A 22,158-nucleotide genomic window follows, 5' to 3' on the forward strand; every position below is an offset into this window, starting at 1 on the left:
GAGTATGTGTCATTCATGGGAGCATATTTATTTCTTCATTTTCTCTCTTGCTCCAACAAGGTAGCTATAGGATTTCTTTCTAGGTGATGGAATTCTGGCCCAAACTGATATTTGGGGAGCATTTTACCAGTAAAATTTTTTCAATATTGCAAAATATTCATTTGTTTTATTCTCAATCTCACTCTGTTCCATTAATGACTGAATTCATTTCCTCAGGCTCTCAATTTTTTCAATCTATGACTCAAAAGAAAATAGGTCACAGAGTAGGAAAACACAACCTGCTGATCAGGCCAAGAAATGAAAAAAAAAGCCTTTAATATGCAGTTTCAGATATGTTTTAAAATACAACTTGAAAATACTTCAGTGCCCTAACATCTGTATAGAAATGATCTTTCTAGACAGGTTATTAGGGCACAGACTTCAGTCTAACCCATAATCTAGTGATCTTCCAAAAACAATACATCTATGTGGGAAAGGTTCTTTTGTAAATAGCAATTTTTGATAAAGATAAAAATAACAAATATTCCATACCATCATGGAATACACACACACACACACACACACACACACACACACACACACACCCATTCATTTTTATATACATGTGTTTATATTTGTATGCCAAATTGACTTAAATTGACTTGTCATGAGACTTTTTATTTTTTGAGACAGGGTTTCACCGTGTAGTTTTGGTGCCTATCCTGAATCTCACTCTATAGACCAGGCTGGCCTTGAACTCACAGAGATCTGCCCGGCTCTGCCTCCTGGGTGCTGGGATTAAAGGTGTGCACTACTGCTGCCTGGCTGTCATGAGACATTTTAATCCATCTGGCAGTTAGTTTTAAATTGGATTATAGCAAATGCACTGGAGTTTAATAATGAATTTTGAAATTAGGAATGACTTTCTCCTCTAACTACAGATATCAGCCCCCCAGCACAAGGAGTGGACCACAGACAAGTACAGAAAGAACTAGGGGATGTCATCGTTCGTCTCCATACTCCAGTTGTTCTGACACCTACAACTGTTCAAGTCACATGGACGGTAAGTATTTAGAGATTAGATTAGTCTCTATGTACCACCACAAAACATATTTGGTATTATTTTCAAGGAAAAAAAAAGGGCAGATTAAACCTAAAACTAAATTTAAAACACTCACCATTTTAAATCAAGATGCAATCAAGGAAAACAAAGAAAATATTCAGTAGGTGAAACTGTATGAAGAGTAATAAGTAAGTTGTAATAGAAATAAGACCTTCCCTGTCCTTACTTCTAAGAGCTTTACTGAACTGAAGTTAACATGCCAAAGTTGTAGGATACAAGTGAATACTTTTCTCATGACGAGTGTTTGAGATCATCATCAAAACTAATTTTTAGAATGGTGAAATCATCCCAGAATGAAACCCTGTGACCATTAGTGACCATTCCCTTCCACACTCATCCTTACTCCTCTTCACCCAATAAATGCTACATTTCTATAGATTTACATATCATGGAGTGTTACCGTGTAAGGAATCACAGAGATCATTTTGTATCTGGCTTCACCCAGCACCTTGTTGTTGAGTTGCTCTCATATTATAATAGGTATTAGTACTTTATTACTGTCAGTGTACCTATATAAAATCTATTATATCTAATTTTTTCCATGTGAAGTAGTCATAAATCATTTTCTTTTATGCACAGTCCATATTTTCTTCTTATACTTGGCATAAGTATAGATTTACTTGGTAAACCTTTGAAATGTTTCATTTTGTTGGCTACTATGAATAATGTTTCCACAATTCTTTGTGGATAGTTTTAATGCAGACATTTTCACTTACCTTTGGCATATTCCTAAGCATTTTTGAACAATGTGTTAACTTGACACTAAACATTTTAGTAAACTTGCTGAATATTTTATAAACGTTCGTTTATTCCATCTAGTAAAGTCAGGGTATACTGGTCTCTTCCAAATTCTTTCCAGTTTTTCTCCCATTCATCAAAACTTAACACTCTAGTGGATATTCAGTGGTGCATCATTATGATTCCAGCTTTCATTTCTTTAATAACTACTTGAGATACATTTAACTGTACTCATCTGTGGTCATTGTTTTGGAATTAGCTAAATAAATTTAAAAACTAAACTAGTATTTCACCTCTTCTCTTCCAGATCATTAGAGAGAAACAATTTTATCACACCTTACACTAACTTTTTCAACTAATCAGGTTGAGACAAAAATATTTATTTTTATTAATTACTTAGTAAAATTATTTGAGAATGTAAAACAAAATAAAAATAGTTTGGGTTCCCTCTTAATATTAATTACACTGAACAAGTCCAATTCAAGGCCATTTTTCAGTACAGAGTGTATTCCAGACCTTGAGTGCCACTGTAGGGGAACAAATCCAGTTGAATTCCACAAAAATTCACTCAAAGAGTTGTTTAGGTATATTATACACCAAAAATATCATAGCATTAATTTAATATACATCTAGATTGGGAACTATAGAGGCATTATATATTAGAACAGGAGCCATTGAAATAATATTTAAATGCTATTTAGTTGAGTAGCAATTTATTATAAAAGAAAACAGAGGGAGTTTGTATAGCTTACTTAAGTTATTGCACTTACAGTATTTTAGAGTCAGGTGTGCTGGGGGTGAGGACAAGAATATTTTAGTTCCTGTTTAGTGTTAAGGCCACCTGAAGTGGCTCACAACGACCTTCAGGTGTCAATAAAAAAATGTACATGACTTTTGTGCTGGAAAAATCCATTCACCTCCCAAGCTATACCAAAGGCTAATGTGCATGCCAAATAATTAGCAGGGACCTTTTGCTAAAATTGACCAGTGATATAATAAGGGTAGATGAAATTAATTTTAAAAACTGTTCTACAGAGGAAGTAGAATAAGAAATACTTGCTTTGATAAAAGGATGATTTTATGGTGGTGGTGGTGTGGTTCAAAGAAAGGAAGAGTTAAAGACCCCTTGTTTATTTAGCACCATGATACTTGGCCTGCAATGAGTGATTGTCAAAGTCACTTTCCAGAACCCCACTAAAACAAGCTAAAGCACTTAGCAACTGGCTCACCAAAGAAAATTCTTTGGGATTTCCTGTTCAGGTGGAGGATTCTGTTCTCTTATTTTTTTTTTTTTTAAGTGAAGCTATATATAGTGAACATAGCTTTTGGCAGTTCAGTAAAAATGTGGATTCCTTCTTTTTTAGTATGTCTTTTTTTTTTTTTTGACAAAAATGCCCTGTAAATGCTCATCTCCACAGACTCCAGGGTTCATTCACTTCCATTCATGATTTCAGTCTTTCCTGCCCCCGTGCCATGTGCTAGCTGACGAAAGGAAGCATTCTTAAGCTCAGAGAGTCAAACAGGTGAAGGTGGAAATCAAATCAGGTGATACAGCTGGAAGACAATCGTTCTCTATGTCTTTCTATTTCCTCCTGAACACAAAAAGATAGCTGTCATAAATGCTATTTTTTTTTTTAGCTTAGGGATTTAAACCCCAAGAATCTGTGACTAGACAGACATTGATTAGAATAAATACTAACAGAGCATCCATAGACTAACCTGTTTATTAATAAAATTACTAGCAAGCATAAGACATAATTTGGAAATGATCACCTGTCAAGATGAGCTAGAGTGAATAGGATAGAACCTCTCCTCACTCAATGCTCATCAGTTTTTCAGGTCCACTTTCAGCATTTCCCTTTTTGCTTTCACCTGTAATAACACCCCCTCCCCACCCCAAGCAGTGCCTCCCAACTGCACAAGATTAAGTTAAACTCTTGTTATTAAGGAGACCATTACTATCCACTGGTTGATGGCAGTGCTCACTGGAGTGAGAGAGCAATGCTGTGTAGTAAACATTAGCTTCATAAAGTACCTAAAACACTTAATTAATGAAATCCAAACATGGGTAAAACCAATTTGCCCTGATTTACAGACTCCCTTCATCTCCAAACAGCTGCTTAATGTTCTTCTTAAAAACACAGCTTGCTTCTTTCAGTATTAACAAGCTATTATTGTGAGTTATGTCTTTCTTTCAGTATATAAATTCACTTAAAGGGAATTCAGAGAAGTTTATAAAATGTAAGCTTAATGTTGTTATAACATACGCAGCAAGGATTTTTTTTTTGTAAACTCTGGCAGTTTTGATGAAAGGCAATTCTCTCTGGTTCTCATGAATTTAAATTTTGTTCCTTGGTTGCCTAATTTTATGTTAGCGCAACTTCTGCTTTCAAAAATTACGTCAGTTTGTTACAAACACAAATTGGTAGCACGGCTGAGCATTCTAAGGTCATGCATGAGGTTTCACATTAGGCTTGAGCTTAATTTTTCTTGATATATCCTCATAAAAGTGTGACGCTAATTCCAGAGAATCTTTAGGGGTTAAAATCCATCAACTACAAGAAGGAATTTCTAATTTTTGAGACTCATTTATCAGCTGAAGGTTTACTTGTAAGAAATACATGCATTTTCAAAGCTTCTAGCTAGAGCATTCTAAAGAGAAACAATTGCTTTGTTTATTCTGTTTAATTGAAATTTTGCATTTTTTTTACTTTGTGAAAACAATCATGTGATCTGTTATTCATCCATTTGTTTCTTTCTCTCAAAAGATGTCATACTACAACTAAACAATAAAGATTAGAAGTTAATATATACAAGAAAACCCTTTTGTTTATAGCATGCTGATAATTGAATTTTTAAGCCCTAGTCAAAACTCATATCCTTATTTTATTTCTCCATGATTGTCTTAAAATGAGGTCATTTCATTTCTTGTTCACTAGTCTTTACACTTTTATGGTGAATTGGCTGGCTTTGCATTTCTGAGTCCATGGCTTCCAAGCTATAACATGGGGTATTGATTGGAGAAACAGCTACTGCAGTTCATGTTCAAATTGTTCATTTATGAAGCAAGCTAAACTAGTAAAATGATTTGACATCTTTTTGTTATTATTGTTAAAACCTAAAAGGCATTTCCCCCTGTAAATGAGGCAACTATAAAACCCCTGAAGAAGAACAGCAGTTGAGACAGCTTGTACCCATCCTGTGCAAACTGAAGTCAAAACAAATCCCAGCATGGAGACAGGCAATGGGCACACAGTCCCACCCCAAACCATGGTGTTATTGGCAATTGCTAGCAGCTGGGAAGGAGAAAGAGTTTTCTATATGAGTGTATGTAGGTAGCCATTGATAAGTTGACCACTCTCTGGTACAAGACCATACATCCAAGAATATTTGGGTAGTACAAATTTGTCTTAAAGGATTTAAAAATAGAAAAGTATATCATGTTGGGTAGGATGGGAAGAGATGTGAATCCAGGAAGAGTTGGGGGAAGTATGAATATAATCAAAACACATAGAATGAAACTCTTGAAGAACTAATAAACATTTTTTTTCTCTTCAAAAGAAAAAAAAAAAACCAGCCTTTGGGATTTTTAGAGAGAGGGAATGAGGGAAAGCCTATGCAGCAGTTGATATCCATCTGACACTATTCTTAGCACCCCTTAGTATCTGTCAGTGCTCTGGAACTTGCCAAATGGGCTATGGCTGGCTGGCCAATGAGCCCACGGTTTCCCCTCTCCAATGCTAAGAATGCATCAGCAAAACTTGGCTTTTCTTGTAGTTGTGGCAATGTGGGTTCTAGACTCTAACTCAGGGTTTTTAAGCTCAGAAGGCTGGCAGTTTTCCAACTGAGCCTTCACCCAGGTGTCATAAAGTAAAAAGATTTTGATAGTCACATTCAAAATCTCAGACTTCTAGTTTTAAAAAAAAAACTTCTATTTAATATAGGAAGAGACACAGAAGCTGTCGAAACCTGTACACCATTAGAGGAAGAAGGGGCTGCTGAAATGATGTACTTAGAGTTAGATACTGTTAACAGGGATAAGTGATCATATACTTTAAACATGATGGGGTCACAGCCTTAATTTCTCCTGCAGCTTATCCAGATACAGGGGTGTAAGCAATCTTATCCTTTGCTTTATCTCTTGGGTGACCTCCACTCTTCATTCAGATTATCTGCCCTCTAACACTGCTTCCTCTCCTGCGAGACGTTTTAATTCCCAGGGCATCACATTCAGAGCCTTTGCTTATGGTTATTTATTATGGCAACTTTAAAATTATTTGAATAATTATTACCCAGGGCCCTCCTTCCCCATGGACTGTAAAAAGAATAAGGATCCACCTTCATTGTCCCTTTTCACACTCAGAAGTCAGCAAAGTTCTTGTCACCTATCAGTAAGAACAACAACAAAGGTTATAGAGGAGAGGGTATTAATGAATTGATGTTAACACTTGGCATAGTACTTAGGAAAACCAGGAAAATGGGAGTTGTTCAATATGGGAAAATAGAAAGCAAATGAGAAATGAAACTCGATAAGATAAGCTCTGGCATTGGTAGAACATGTGTGGCTAGCTTAGTGTAAGATATTTTCAGACAAGGAGACAATTGGTCTACTCATCATTTAAGAAAGATTCTAAAATAGCAATGCATACTTGCAATTGAAGGACATTATTAGAGGAAGGGAAATGAATGAGAAGGCCCTAGCATCAATCAGGTGGCTATGATGAGGGCAAAGATGGGCTAATTCCTCAGTGACTTCATCCCTTTTTCCATCAATTATCCCATGCTGTTTTTCAGGTGGATCGGCAACCCCAATTTATTCAGGGCTACAGAGTGATGTATCGTCAGACTTCTGGCCTACAAGCTTCAACTGCATGGCAAAATCTAGATGCCAAAGTCCCCACTGAGAGGAGTGCTGTCCTAGCAAATCTGAAAAAGGGGGTAACTTACGAAATTAAAGTCAGACCATATTTTAATGAGTTCCAAGGAATGGACAGTGAATCAAAAACAGTCCGTACTACTGAGGAAGGTCAGTAAAGGTTTCTAATGTAAACAAAAATTTTATTTAAGTTGTTTTCAATATAGTTCTTACTTTATTAATTGGAAGACCAGAAAAAGATCATCAAAGTGTTGAATCTAGGGAGGGTAATTTTCTCCTTATATTCTGAGAATATAAGAAGAATATATATATGTAAAAAGGTGGAAACACTTGTAAGTGAGAGATGTGTGTGTAAGGTTTGTGTGAGGTGTATGAGCGTGTGTGTTTGTGTGTTTGTGTATGTGTGTGTGAAGTCAGAATGTATATCTGACAAGAAGAGCAAAGGGCAATAAAGAAAAAGAAGAAAAAAAATCAGAATCAAATCTTTTCTTTTTGTCCTAAACCTTGTTTCAGTACATTTGAACTGATCATAATATATTTCTGTATTTTAGTAAGAATCTCTAGCTCATGTAGCTTCAGAAGCCCTTCTGTAAGACACTCAAGTACACAGAACAGGCTTATTTGAGGTGACCACTGTTTGGGTACTGTAGATTTTAGCCAGTCTTTTTACTTTCAGTAAATGAAAGGCTTTTAGTACAGGCTGCCCTTAGAGTAAAAAGGCGAGACCACAAGTACTCTGAGCCCCCCACTCCATTTCAGGTTGTGTATGGACTTTTTGGGTACACTTCATATAAAAGTCTTTATTCTAAAAATGGTTTGTGTCAAATGATACAAGAAACAGCCTTTTGAAAACAAACTACAAATACTAACAGGCAGATGTCTGTGCTCAACCAAACAGCTTTTAAGTCACACATTTCCTATAATACAAAATAAAAATATTAACTTCACGTTGATTTGCAGTGAGATCAGTCCATCAACATGGACAAAATTGAATATATTTGAAACCATACTACTTTTAGTAAATATAAAAACAAGAAAAATACTAACATTAATATTTTTTTTTACTCTATTACTTGATGTATGCTAAAAACTTGTCCCACCAGTGAATGTCACAAGTAATTACAATTTAGGATAACTTTAAGCCTTGTTCCAAAAGTCACAGTGGACTTTTCCTGTGGATTAGGCATTTGTCAGCATTCGGTCTACATTTATCTCAGTTTTCTGGGGCCTGGTAAATGTAACAAATGGACTCAGCTGGACTTAGTCTGGGAGCAATGAGCAGCGATTCGCGTTCTTTCAGATCTGCAGAAGAAAGGCTAGTGGAGTAGCAGAATAATTGAGCTGTCAGGGAGCAGGCCTGGAGTTCTCGCCTAGCCAGCAACAAGAAGGGAAAGCCGGCTTCCAAGTGTTAGTTTCCAGTGCAGTCTACTTACTTAATAACTGCAAGGCTGGTAGACAAGTGGTCAGATTTATGTCACTCTGCCACATTCTGGAGCAGTACTGTCACACAGAGGGACATTCAGGAGCAAACTGTATTAGCAGCTGTCTCTCCATTTCTTACATTTCAATGCAAATATGTCATGCCAATGAAATAGGCCAGGACAAATTTACCAAATATGGGACACCTTAGCTGGCCTGTGGAAGGTATTTTAGGATATTTGTAAGGAGTGTAAATTGTGGCTCTATGAAGCATGTGTAGTTTTATGGAAATCTTTTTGTGCTCCACAATTCTTTGTTCTAAATCTCCAGACAGATTTTTAGCATTATCTAAATGTTCCAGTGTTTCTCTTTCTACTATTGAGTTAAATTGAGAGGTTCACTGAAAATGGCTGAGTTCTGCACAATTAGTGTTTCCTAGCTCTGGGAATCCCTGAATGGGAGACCCTGCAATCTAAATTCAGGAACTGCTTCTCACTCATTGCTTCTCAGCATGGTTGTAATTAATTATAGGAGAAACTATAAAGGAAGAAAATGACTCTCAGAACTCAAAAAATCTCCATTTCACGTTTGACCCAACATAAGCCCATTTTCAATTTCTTACCCTGCCACATAAAATATGTTTTAAATTATAAATTATAAGATAGTTCCTAATAGTCAATTAATTTTCCCAGTATGGAAAGAAAAGCATTGTTTTTGTTGGTGATATTTATAATTGCATTTCTATTTGACCTATCTCAAACAATACCAAAACACCCTCAGTTTAGAAAATAATGCTTGTTTGCATTTTGGGATAAATCATCTGAAAATACTTTCGGTTCAAGTATTATTATGAATTCTTCTAGAAACATAGTCATTAGAGATTATTAAAGAGGCCAGGTGGTGGTGGCACATGCCTTTGATCCCAGTACTTGGGAGGCAGAGCCAGATGAATCTCTGTGAGTTTGAGGCCAGCCTGGTCTACAGAGCGAGATCCAGGACAGGCACCAAAACTACACAGAGAAACCCTGTCTCAAAAAAGCAAAACAAAACAAAAAAAGCATTAAAGAAAAAATGCAAACTTCTTAGAATAAAATATTCTGGTTTTAAATTCTGACTTACAGTTTGACCTCAGTAAAATCTTCCAATATGGCCCCCTTACTCAAAACTGAGCCAAGGGTTGTTTCCACTTTCTGAGGTCCTTGGAAAGATTGGAAACTAGCAGCACATGGCATGGCTAACATAGAAAAACACCTTGAGTGTAGCTTTTTAGCTCTTTAGTTTGTTATTGGCTCTCCCACTGATTGCACCACTTTAAACTACATATTAAATTCAAAGCCTGATTTTGAACAAGCTGTCACTGGTCAAATATTATATGCAGATTCAGGGTGACTAGAAGGCAGAACTATAGATGAATTTCTAAATGGTCTTATTAAATAAAAGAACACAGAGCCAGATATAGGAGTGCAAACCCGAGAGATCAGGAAATAGGGAAAGCCACAGCTAACCTTCACTCACCAAATCTGCAGCTAACAAATGTGAGATACTTCCTGTCTATCCATGCCTATATGCCTTGCTGTTCTGCCATCTGATTTGCTCTCTGTCCAACTATGTCAGTTCCTCTTCCTGCCCAGCTCTATCACTTCCTGTCTGTCTGTACAGACCTCCATACCTCCATGGACTAGTTGACTAGTGTTGGAATTTAAGGCATGTGCCACCATACCTGACTCTGTTTATAGTGTGGCTTTGAACTCACAGAGATCCAGACAGATCCCTATCTACCAAGTGATAGGATTAAAGCTGTGTGCTAATATGGTATGACTTTTGTGTTTACTTACAATGGCTTTATTTATTTATTAGGCAAGCTTTTTTTTTATTAAAGCACAAATAAAGTATCACAACATTTTCCCTTCTTTTGTCTAATAAAAAATAAAAAATAATAAAAAATTAAAACTAATATAAGAAAAACTATATACAATAAGTAAAATAACTATATACAATATATACAAGCAATTAATATATCATCAATATCTAGTCCATTTGTGTTTGACAAATTCAGAGAAAACATTCCATTCTCTATCCTATCTTGGTGAGTCCAAAATGTACCTAATTCACTTTCTATCCTATCTTGTATTACAAACAGAAAACTATCTTATGATATCTTACAAACTTCCATACTTAATACCTCTTAATGAGCTTCTTTTCTGAATTTCTTAACGAGGAAAACTGTAACTACAACTATCTAATCTTCAACTCTCTCAGACACCCGAGAAGGAAATAATATGACCTAGTAAAACAGGAAGTGCAAACAAGCGACTTCCAAAAAAATGTGAGTTATGACAGAAACAACCAGCTGCCTGGACAGTCCCCCAAAGTTTCTCTGCAGCATAGAACGTTAAAGGTCTTGTCTTTGTTTTCATGTGTTGTACGCATGTGCATACCAGAACTTGCTGTTTACTTTCAGTTGATTTCCTCTGCAGCCCCCAGTGCCCCTCCCCAGTCTGTGACTGTGCTGACCGTTGGAAGCCACAACAGCACAAGCATTAGTGTATCCTGGGATCCTCCACCCCCAGACCACCAGAACGGAATTATTCAGGAATATAAGGTACGCCGGGCCAACGAAGGGAGGCCCACAGACAAGCTACCCCAGCAGATCTGAGTACTACTTCAACAGAGCCTGTCTGGAGACTGAGATGTGTGATAGGAAGGGGTGAGAAAGCATAGCTTATGAGAACCTAGCATCGAGGTCGGAGACGTAGAACTCAGTTGGACAATGGCGAGTGGAATGGTTTTCAGTATAATGGGACTCAGGAACGATGGAAGGAGGGGTTTGAGGTAGAAGTAAGGATTGTACTAAAACAAAGTTCAACTGAATTATCAAGGAGAGATGAACTGAGGAGTAGGAAAGTTAAAATGGATTGGGAAGGAACAGGAATGCTGTACCAACTCATATTGAAGTTTCCCTTGGGATGACCATTGAAACAAATTTTTGATAGCATAGCAAGAAATAATTATCTCATATTTGGATTGATGGAATCTAAAGAAAAAAAATATGTTCTTGTGTTCCATGACTATCACTGATGTTCAAGACACTAAATGTGTCTAACTTTTTATAATAAATTTGGGTGAATCATGATATGATTATATATTAAACTTTGGAATTTATTTTTTCATTGAATTTTTTTCAAAGTATTTTTTATATATTTGCATATATTTTTAGGATTTGGAAAGTAGCATTCCAGGTAGAGCAAGTATCAGTAACTAGAGATTCGACCTTACTTCAGAAATTCATTGCTGGTATGGAAAAATAGGCAGAATGGAAAAAGAGAAGAATAATTTCATGCTAAACTATGCAGATTGAATTTTATTCCTAAAGATATTAAAAAATAAACCTTTGTCACATTACTGGTCAACTCACTGAAGCAAATGGATATGCTAATTAGATATTTTTGTTTAATCATCCCATCATATTTTAAGCAAACATGCTTAAGGATAAATGTCCTTATAGTAACAGAACTAAGTCAATTCTAAAGTCATACAGTGTGACTGACAGTACTAATATTACAAAGTTAAGCACTCCTTACATGTTTGTGAATGAAGATAAAGATTTGTTTTTATGCCATCCAAGACTAAAAACTCTAAACTTGAGCTTAATTAAATAGCAATAATAGGTTACAGCATGATATTTCTCACCTATTATATGTTTATCATATTTAGGTAGAGTGGTATGCATTCAGATAAGGGCTAAGTACACCTCCATCAGTAAAACAGGTATCTTATTTAAATGAAATATACCATTCACAGGATTTCTCTTGCTAAAAATGTTCCAAGACCTTCCCTGTTTCAGAAACAAATGTTATGCATTCATACACATGCATGTGCATTTTGTTATGAAACATTGTAAAATAAGAAAATAAATGTAGATACTTGAGAACTTTCATAACCATTTTACAGTAACAATTTCTGTATCTCCAATGAAAACATGCCATAGAGTTTAATTTATATTGAAATAACAACCCAGCTACTTCAACATTTGCGTCTGAACCCTTCTTGCCATTTTGTTTAAAGCATGTGTAATGTACAGATATATTTTGATCAACACTAAGATTTATTGATATCTTTGTACACATTGACTTTAATTTCACTTTGATCAATTCCTGTAACTGAGATCAATTAATCCTATTAACTACTTCCTAAAGTGATATTTTATTGAATGGAATATGAATTATTCAGCTGTATACTTTAGACCATTGACATAACACAATACACAGTCACCAAATTTATATTGGATTATGTATAAAAGATTTTTTTGATAAATTAAGCAGAGAAAATTATGAAATTTATGTATGTAAGTGATGGGCATTTTAAATTTGTTATTTAAATTATCAAAAGAGTCACTGTGCCTTCTAAATTGCTCAGTGTAAACTCACATGATATTATTTCAAAAGAGTCACCATGCCTTCTAAATTGCTCAGTGTAAACTCACATGATAATAGTGAGATGAAAAGGAACATTACAGAGTTTCAGCTTGTCATATTGCTCACCCTCAAATGCACATAAATATACATAAAGCACAAGGGCTGGCTATAAATGTTACTTATAAACAATTTTTATATAACTACAAAATAGATTAGTCTGTTTTGTGTATGTATTCAATTATAATAGTTGAATTGCCAGAATGGAGACATCATGCTACCTCTTTTTACTCTCCCTTTTCTATAGATCTGGTGTCTGGGAAATGAAACACGATTCCATATTAACAAAACTGTGGATGCAGCCATCCGTTCTGTAGTAATAGGTGGCTTATTCCCTGGAATTCAATACCGGGTAGAAGTGGCCGCTAGCACAAGTGCAGGGTTGGAGTAAAAAGTGAACCACAGCCAATAATAATTGGTGAGTAACAGTCTGGACTTCAGTATCTCTCCATGGACAGCAAGGTAGATTGTGTTTTTGAGTGTTCATCTTGACTATGGCCACTTATATTGAGAGACGCATTTAGTACACCCTGTATGGGTATACAGGCATGTAGGTGAATTGACAGTTTTTACAAATAATTCACACAAATAGTTGTATATGTATCCTATATCTAATAGCTATAACCACTGAGTTTTATTATTAAAAGTTGGCTACATGGCTAGAAAATTATTGGTATTCAATAGATCTACTAATAATTGTGGTTCAATGAAAATATAGAAAAATAAGGTAATCACTGGAGAGTATAAGCTATATGCCTCATTGGAGCTAGAATATGTCAAAATGAGAAGCAGCCCAAAAGAACTTGATAACGCATATGAGAGAAGAAATTCATGCTAAATCTATTCACATAATTTAATAAAAGTGTTCCTTTTAACTGTTGGTAAAGTTTGTCTGTTCTTGAAAAGTGTATGAATGCAATTATCCAGAACATGGTAATTTTGTGTCTGCCTTTTGACTCAAGCAACACTTTCTGAGATTCTTTCATGTTTTTTAACAGTTTAAATGCTTAGTTACTGAATGGTGTTGAATCCTCTGAATATGCTCTATTTTGTTTACCTGATTTTCTCTTTAGAGAATGTGCATTCTTTTTTAAGCCTTTGCAAGAACACATGCCTGCATTTCTTTGAAGAAATTCTAGGAGGTAGAATTTACACATAAAAAGGATTATGTATTTTTAAACATTACTTGAAGCTTCTAAATAACTTGCAAACTATAAAATTTAAGATTCCTAGAAACCAGAAAAAAGACTTCCAGTTTCTTTGCATCACCACCACCATTTGGTATTGCCAGTCTGTAACAGGAGACATTCCAGTGGATGTAAACTGTGTATCTTTATGATTTTAGATTTAAATTTCTTTCATGTAAATGATGTAAAACAACTTTATCTATGCTAATTTCTTGTCCTTTTTCATATTGTATGAAGTTCTTGGTCACCCCCCACACACACACACACAGGAGAGTGGGGGCAATGAGAGAATTTTCTTCTAGTCCATGAGTTCTCTCTTTATTTTAATAGTGTCTCTTGATAAGTAAGTTAAACTTTAATGAAATACAATTTAATAATTTTTTCTCTTTTATGTATATATTGTTTTAGGAGAAATTGTGTTATATCTACAGGAAGGACACTTTAAATTTATTCTGGAAGCTTTATAATTTTGGCTTTTATACCTAGGTCTATAATTCATCTTCAGGTAACTGCATGAAGTTGAAAGGCTGAGATGTACATATTCTATAAATTTATCAAATTGAATTGTTGAGCATCTGTTGAGCCTTCCCCTAATAAAATAAATATATGTGAATCCCTTTCAGGGTTCCTAATGTCTGTATTTTGTTATGTGTCAAACTACAGTGCTTTCATTACTGTGGCTTACAGTGGTCTTTAAAATTGGGTAATGTGAAAATGCCATCATTTTCTTCTACAAAATTGTTGTGGCTATTTTCACTTTCCACATACTTTTCAAATCAGATTGTCAGTTTGTACAAAAGTATCAAGGAATTGCAATTGAAAAGGCAGTGAATCTCTTTGTCAAACTGAGTAAAGGTAACAGTGAATCTTTCCCAGGAACATAATACATGTTTTCATTATAGAAATCTTATTCACTACTCTGCCACAGTATTTTGTAGTTGTCAGTGTGAGATCTTCTATATGTTTTGGTGATATACTTCCTGAGTGTTTGATATGGGTTTCACACTGTTGTTGAATTGTTTGACTTGTTATTTGGAATATGTTTTTTCTTATTGATTTATATTATATGTGAACTCAATCTTAAGTTTTCTTTCTCTGTTTTGTTGTTGTTGTTGTTGTTGACATGCTAGATTCTACTGAATAGTTTTAAGAGGTAAATCGTCTTTTCATTCCTGGTTGTGCATTCTACTTGGTCATTATTGTGTTCTTTGTGTCTGTTGCTGGATTTAGTGTATTATCATGTGGTAAAGAATTTTTAATTTACATTCATGAAGGATGCTGATTGGTTTTTCTTTTCCTTCTCATGTCTTTTTATCTCTTTATCTCTTGGTCAGGTTTTAGGATGAGGGTGAAAAGCTTTACAAAGTCAATGGGAAGTCTTCCTTCGTTCCTTCGTTCCTTCCTTCGTTCCTAACTTCGTTCCTTCCTTCTTTCCTTCCTTCCTTCCTCCTCTATATTTATTCTTCGAGAGATTTGATAGTACTCATGTTGTCTCTCTTAATTATTTATTAACTTAGCAATGATATTCATGCCAAGAGGAATTGTGGAGGTTTAATTTTAGTGAATGGTGGTTTATGCATATGAAATTATAAATAAGATTCTCTTCTACAAATGTCAAGCAAAAATCAATCTAGAAATAGGTGATAATTATGGAATTATACATCTCCTTTTAAGTTTAGAACTCCTTTTTTTTTTTTTTACTTTTTTTTGGTCTTTTCTTCTTTATAGATAAGTGTAAGTGGTACATATTTGTGTGTTTGTACAGGTCTCTCTGTGTGTAGTCCTGAGATTGATGTTCAGAATTCTTAATAACTCTTCTTTCTTATTCTTTGAAGTATGATCTCTCAATCATATCCAGAATATGCCAGTATGATAAGGATAGTCTCTGGGGCTACCTTGTCTGCACCTTCTTTGTGCTAGAATTACAGAGTGGTTTCCATGTTCACCCAACATTTATATTGGTTCTCAGGATCCGAACTCCAGTCTTCTCTCTTGTGCAGAAAGATCATTACCTGTAGAACAAACTCTCCATCCCTCAATCTGTAAGGAACCATCTCCACATCCCTACATGTAAGGAGCCATCTCCACATCCCTTAGTCTGTAAGGAACCATCGCCCCAGCCCTCAGCCTGTAAGGAGCCATCTCACCAGCCCTCAGCCTGTAAGGAACCATTTCTTCATCCATCAGTCTGTAAGGAGCCATCTCTTCATCCCTTAGTCTGTAAGGAACCATCTTTCCATCCCTTAATCTGTAAGGAGCCATCTCTTCATCCCTCAGTCTGAAAGGAGCCATAACCTGCACTTCATCCCTGAGACTCACCTAGTAGAGAGAACCAACTACCACAAGCTGTTCTCTAACTTTCACACATGTGTATGAGTGTGTCCCGGCCCCACACTAAGTAAAAGTAAAGTTACATATAAATGTAACAAATTTATTTAAAATACAATATATAAAATATTTTCTTTCTGATTCCAAAACCTGTGTTGTTGAATGGTCTACTTCCACTAATTGCTTTTCTTTTCTTGTCCTTTGTTCATATTGTGTTGACTGTTGTTGTGTTTTTTTAATCTGCTTGTCTATCTTTATATGGCTGGTTATATTTTACTCGATACTGGACTTTGCGATGACATATTATAAAGGCTTGTGGTCAGTGAAAGAATGTTTGTGTTTGTCCTACTGGATTTTTACCTTGAATTGGCCATGTCTTACCCCTTTTCATGGTGTTTGTATGGGAGGTTTTGGTCTTGTCCTTTTTCTTGGACTACAACCTCAGTTTGATGTTCAATCTAAGGTAAGGCCATTGGGAAATTTCAATAAAAATATTAGGATGTCTCTGTGGTGCCCCTAACTGAATGGAACTCAAATATCAAGAGTTCACTTCTCTGAACTGGGTATTAGCTGGACACCCTCTCCTCTCTTGTCTTTCACCCTTTGCTTCGTACCAGATCTTTGCATTAGTCCTCAATGCAAAGTTGAGTGTTCACCCTAGGATACCAGGGGTGATTGCTGCTTGCTGCTTAGTGGACATTACCATCAAATGGCTCCCTGTAGTTGTGGGTTCCCTTCAGTTCTCTATCATTCAAGCTGTGAACGCTGACGTATCATATAAATGACATGGGGGTTTATTGGTGTGGCACTAACTTGCTTACACTGCATGGCTTGAGGATCTCACTAAAGGCAGCAAAAGCTCATCGATAAAGATTTCTCTTCTCTATAGCTCTTGTCATTAAAGCCTTCTCTTCACTCTTCTTGGCATCATAGTGACAATAAATTAAAAAAAAAAGAGTATACATATATCAAAAATATTCATCCAAAGTTCATAAAGCTTCATTTTTGTCTCTATTTTCCAATATGATAAAATGACATGCAGACAGGATATCACCAATTTCTGGGTGATCATTTCTTCTCCTGCATAGAGACAGACTTTGTATTTGGTCATAATGTTAAATGTTTTAGACTTCCCAACTTTTCTTTGTTTGCTAAATGAATGGCATTGAAGAAAAAAGTTAAAGTATTATCTTTTCTCTAAATTGCCTTTCCCTTCTTAATTAGTTGTTCAGACTGAATTAATTCCTTAACCTGAGGGAAACCTACAAACTTACCCTTCTGAGATTTTTCTGAAATAAATTGGAATAAGGAAGAAATATAGGTGTACCCAAAATGATTTAAATATATATTCACATACATGTGTATGCACAAATACACATTTTATTTTATTTACAAAGTATTTAGACATATGCCTTTTACTTAATTTCTTTTCTTTAAGACTATGAGGTGTTGTGCCACATACTTGTAGTCTGCAATCTCAGTGTCAGGGAGGCTGAAGGAAATAGTAAAGAGTTTGAGGCTAGCACCATGAACTCAAGCCCAGCTGGAGCTACATGTAGAGACTCTGTCTCAAAACAGACAAAATAAAGTAAAAATATACATAAGCATATCTCTGCTCACTGTATATTTTAATTCTAATGCATTATTGTTGATCGATGAGAATACTTTGCTTTAAAAGAAGTGAAAAGGACAATGCTGCCTGAAAACTCCTAAAAAGGAAATGCATATGAACTGGATTTACTGAATGTAGTTTTTCTTACTGAAGATAAGTAAGATTGCCAAGTAACTGCATTTCCCTCTTGTGTCTTGTTTTTCTATTATAGTTAATAAATAAAATGTTATTTAAAGCAATGGATGTTTTCTTCTCTTTTCCTAAGGGTTGTCTGTCTCACAGTGTTTTGGAGATCTGATTCTCCTGGAACAAGAAATCAATGCTATGCTCTGACAAGCACAGTTCTTCTCAGAGCAGTGACAGTGTGGCAACACAATGGATTTCATTTAGATGATTTTAAATAAATTGCAAAGTTTTACCAAACTCTATTTTTTCTAGAAGACTGAGTCTCTAACTGGATTTTGAGCACCTATTAATCTATCTTAGTATATCATACAAGTGTTCAAATTTTTCTAGAAACGAAACAATGAAATAAATGCCTTTCCTGTATCCTAGTCAGGTAATTAGAATATGCCATGCTTAAAAGGTAATCACGAACACAGCACTGTAGAAACAGAAATGAGGACATGCACATGTGTAAGTCCAGTTCGACCCAGAAAAGAAGTGTCCTCCAGAGATCCCTTTCTTTTTAATATCTACTGCTGTCCTGAGACACTTCCTAATTGTTTCTTTAATTATCCTTCCATATCAAGCTTCACATCTTGTCTGATAAGGCTTTGTACACAACTGTGACTTCTCAGTTGAATAGTGACTTAATGATGGCTAATCTCCTTTTTAGTTTCAATTTATGCTTCCCTATTGTATAGTCCATACCGGAAATGGCATGAAAAGTGACTCAAGCTTACCTGCTTTTCCCTTTGCTAATTAAGTCATGCCTTGGCATTTGATGCAGTTTATGGTACATAATTTTATATTGCTGCTATGCCAGGCTGTGTAAAGTTTCAATTATTCTATCTTAATGTGAAGAAACAAGTGACTTAAATACTGTAAAATGGGATGCAGAACCTTATACAGATTGAAATTTGAGGTTTTTTTAAAATTAATTTTCTATGTGAAAGTGGTTTTCACATGAAACTGGAGTAAAGCAAACAGACAAAAGCATGAAAGAAATTTATCCATACTAAACAGTACATCAAATAACAATAATCTTCTTAATAATAGAAGTATTTTTAAAATTATTCATATTTTATAGTCTAACCTGGAGAGTTGATGATCTTCAGTACAACTACAAACTTTTACAGAAATAGATACAATTGAATCTGATGTGTCTAATTAAATTTTTTTTCCAACAAATTGCTTTTGTTCTTCATTACTCTCCAATGGGAGGAAGATACTACATTTCATTACATTTTTTTGTCTGCAAGAACAATAGAGCATGGTAGGTCATACCACCCTTGTCTGTGTTCTTTTCAGGACAATTGGCAACATTGTTGCAAAAATTATAATCATAAGAAGAAATAACACACTATGGCTCACGAAAATGTTGTGCAATATTAAATAAAACATTTTAAGAACTCCAATTAAAATAATGCAAATCTTCTCTTCCTCTTTGCTCTATAATCAGTCAGGGTTTTCAGGGTTGTTGTTGTTGTTTTGTTTGCTTATTTTATGTTGTGGGGCCATTTAGTAACTACTAGTAGTGAAAAGAGTCACTAGATAACATATTGAAAATATGTCAACAAAACACACTTTTTTACTTTTATACATATAACATCTAAATGTGCATATATTTCAGACAAGAAAGATTTATTGCATAAATTATTTTAAACCTGAAAAAGCACAAAATGCTTTTCAGTAATATGTGTGTGTGTTCATATATGTTTGTTTGTATATGTATAAGAAAATTCTATCAGTTATTATATATAAGCCTGCAGAGTTTGGTTTATTTAATAAAAAATGTTTTGTTTCTTATTCATAGCTCAGTTTAACAAGGGTTAGAAGAATGATGCCTGGGCTTTCTATTACATAGTCATTCAGCAATTTATATTTTTCCAAGCAAGAGCTTTTCTATGTTTTAAAGACATGATGTCTCCAACACATATTGGTTACTAATACACAAGAAAAGAGAAAGAAGATTAAGACCTGTCACAGAGTGTTAAGGGGTAGAGCTGAAGAAAATGGAGTCATTCCTGTCTACAGGCCATTGGCTCACATTCAGTCACTAGATAGCAGAGAAAGCCCAGGAGTGTTTGTTAATTTTCTGTCCTGGAAGCAAAGATAAGCAGGGTTGATAATGGGTCCTTGACCTTTCCAGGATCCCCAAACCTAAGCAATTCACCTGACCAGTCTGAAAAACCAGTGAAAGACTCTCAATGGAGCTCTATTTTTTTTTTTTTTTTTTTTGGCAGGAGAGGAATGGTTTTATTTCATCTTACACATGCTAGGTCACATTCCTTAATATATCTCTTTACGTCACATGGACCAAGGTTGTGATCTCTTAGCTTCTTTAGAAGCGTCCCATAGACTCTTGTGTTCTCATTCTAGTAAATGTCTCAATTTCTGCAATTTGGGGATTTTGACCATACTTGGATTGGTAATGGTTCTATGCATGGGAAGTTGTACAGTGAATGGTTTCCACTTGCTAGATACCAACAACACTCCCATTTTCTAACTCAGGTCAGTTAAGACAACCCCAGCTATCTTGAGATTTGACACGTCTCTAAGAGAAGGAAGACTCCTTTAAAAATTACTTGTCTAAGGGTTGAATATGCAACTGCATTTTAGAGTAATAAAGACAACATTCTCATAAAAAGAAGGAAGGGAGGAATGAATAAAGGAAGGAAGGAAGGAAGGAGGGGAGGAAGGAATAAAGAAGGAAAGATCACCACAATGAATCCAAAATATATGAAAAAGACAGTAACATTGACAACAATCTGAGTCAGGGGCAAACAGATTAAGTTCCTGACTCAAGCCTAGAATTTACTATCTAACAAGTGGTAGAGAGATTGTACCTATTCAGGAGGTCAAAGGCTATGCTCTCTCTAACATACAACAGTACTGCATTCACTAAAGCAACGAAAAGCATTCCTATGATGTGGTCTACTGAACCACCCCTTTTACATTTTGCTTGCAATTTACCTTTCAAATGTCCTTAATTAAATACTGACTAGAAATGATATTGACATTAGATTTACTTGGTTCTCATTTTCTAAGTTTTTTAATCTTTTAAATACATCTTAAATCTTTGTTGTCCTATGTCGTTATGATTCTCCAAGGCTACAACCTATTAAGTATGGATTGGGGTTTGCTTAACTGATTTTCAGAGGACTAAAATTTCTCAACATAAAACATCTTGATTCAATGTTCAATTGTCAAATTACTTTTAACTGCTCATAGGGAGTGCATAAGTTTTAGAATCTCTTAATGTTGTAATTATACATACTGATATCCATGAATTAATGTTATCATAATTGATATAGTTCTATACAGAAGATTTCATGCTTCATCAAAAATCAAAGTGTATCTATGAAATTATATAATCTTGTGAATTACTTCCCCTGGAAAATAGGGAAGACAGTAGCAGAAAAGCAATGCACAAATACTTATGTTATGGAAACTTTGGTAAAGAATCACTTTAGCTGGTTTGAGAAAAGTATCTGTCATTTCAGTTGCTAGTAGTTGTTCAACTGATTATTTACAATATTATCAATCTGTAAGTGGCTGAGAAGCTGTCCTTGACAAATAAAGAAGGAAAGATCACCACGATGAACCCAAAATATATGAAAAAGACAGTATGAAAAAGAATGACACTTATAAGCACATGATTCAGTACTACTTTTTAAACTTAAAATGTTCTTATCAGTAATTTTGACAACCTCAGTACAAAACAAATATCAGCTGAGCTTTAAAAGGACATGTCTGTGCCTATGGTATAATGTGTTTGTATTCTGCTATTATTTGTCTTTATGTTTACTGACACCATTGTTCCTTCCATAGGGGGACGTAACGAAGTTGTTATTACTGAAAACAATAACAGCATAACTGAGCAAATAACTGATGTTGTGAAGCAACCAGCATTTATTGCTGGCATTGGTGGTGCCTGCTGGGTAATTTTGATGGGTTTTAGCATCTGGTTGTATTGGAGAAGAAAGAAGAGGAAGGGACTCAGCAATTATGCTGGTAAGAGACTATTTTCAGCTATAAAAACCTCTTATCTTTTGGAATGTAATGCGATGAGAGGAAGAAATGGAATGGAATAACAAATGGATGATTTGGGCTTGTTATAAAAACCCGCTCTGTAAAATGCAATTATAAGCAACATGCTTCAGTGCATTGCTCTTGACCATATCGTTTTATGACCACAGGCAATCTTTCTGCTTGTATCTCCAGTGAAGCATAGCAAGAGAAGACACTGATAAAATGCT

The 22,158-nt window shown here is 35.1% G+C and overlaps 1 protein-coding gene across 1 annotated transcript in view; it reads left to right on the plus strand.

The window, feature by feature from the left end:
* The window catches only part of Robo2 (roundabout guidance receptor 2), a 1,235,714-nt gene that overhangs the window by 1,157,225 nt on the left and 56,331 nt on the right, over window positions 1–22,158 (plus strand). The window contains 6 exon segments of the mRNA XM_037209998.1: window positions 921–1,042; window positions 6,635–6,866; window positions 10,613–10,737; window positions 12,855–12,987; window positions 12,990–13,025; window positions 21,731–21,913. Coding sequence (XP_037065893.1) covers window positions 921–1,042; window positions 6,635–6,866; window positions 10,613–10,737; window positions 12,855–12,987; window positions 12,990–13,025; window positions 21,731–21,913 — 831 coding nt within the window.

This window comes from Peromyscus leucopus, chromosome 12, assembly GCF_004664715.2.
Source record: "Peromyscus leucopus breed LL Stock chromosome 12, UCI_PerLeu_2.1, whole genome shotgun sequence".
NCBI lineage: Eukaryota > Metazoa > Chordata > Mammalia > Rodentia > Cricetidae > Peromyscus > Peromyscus leucopus.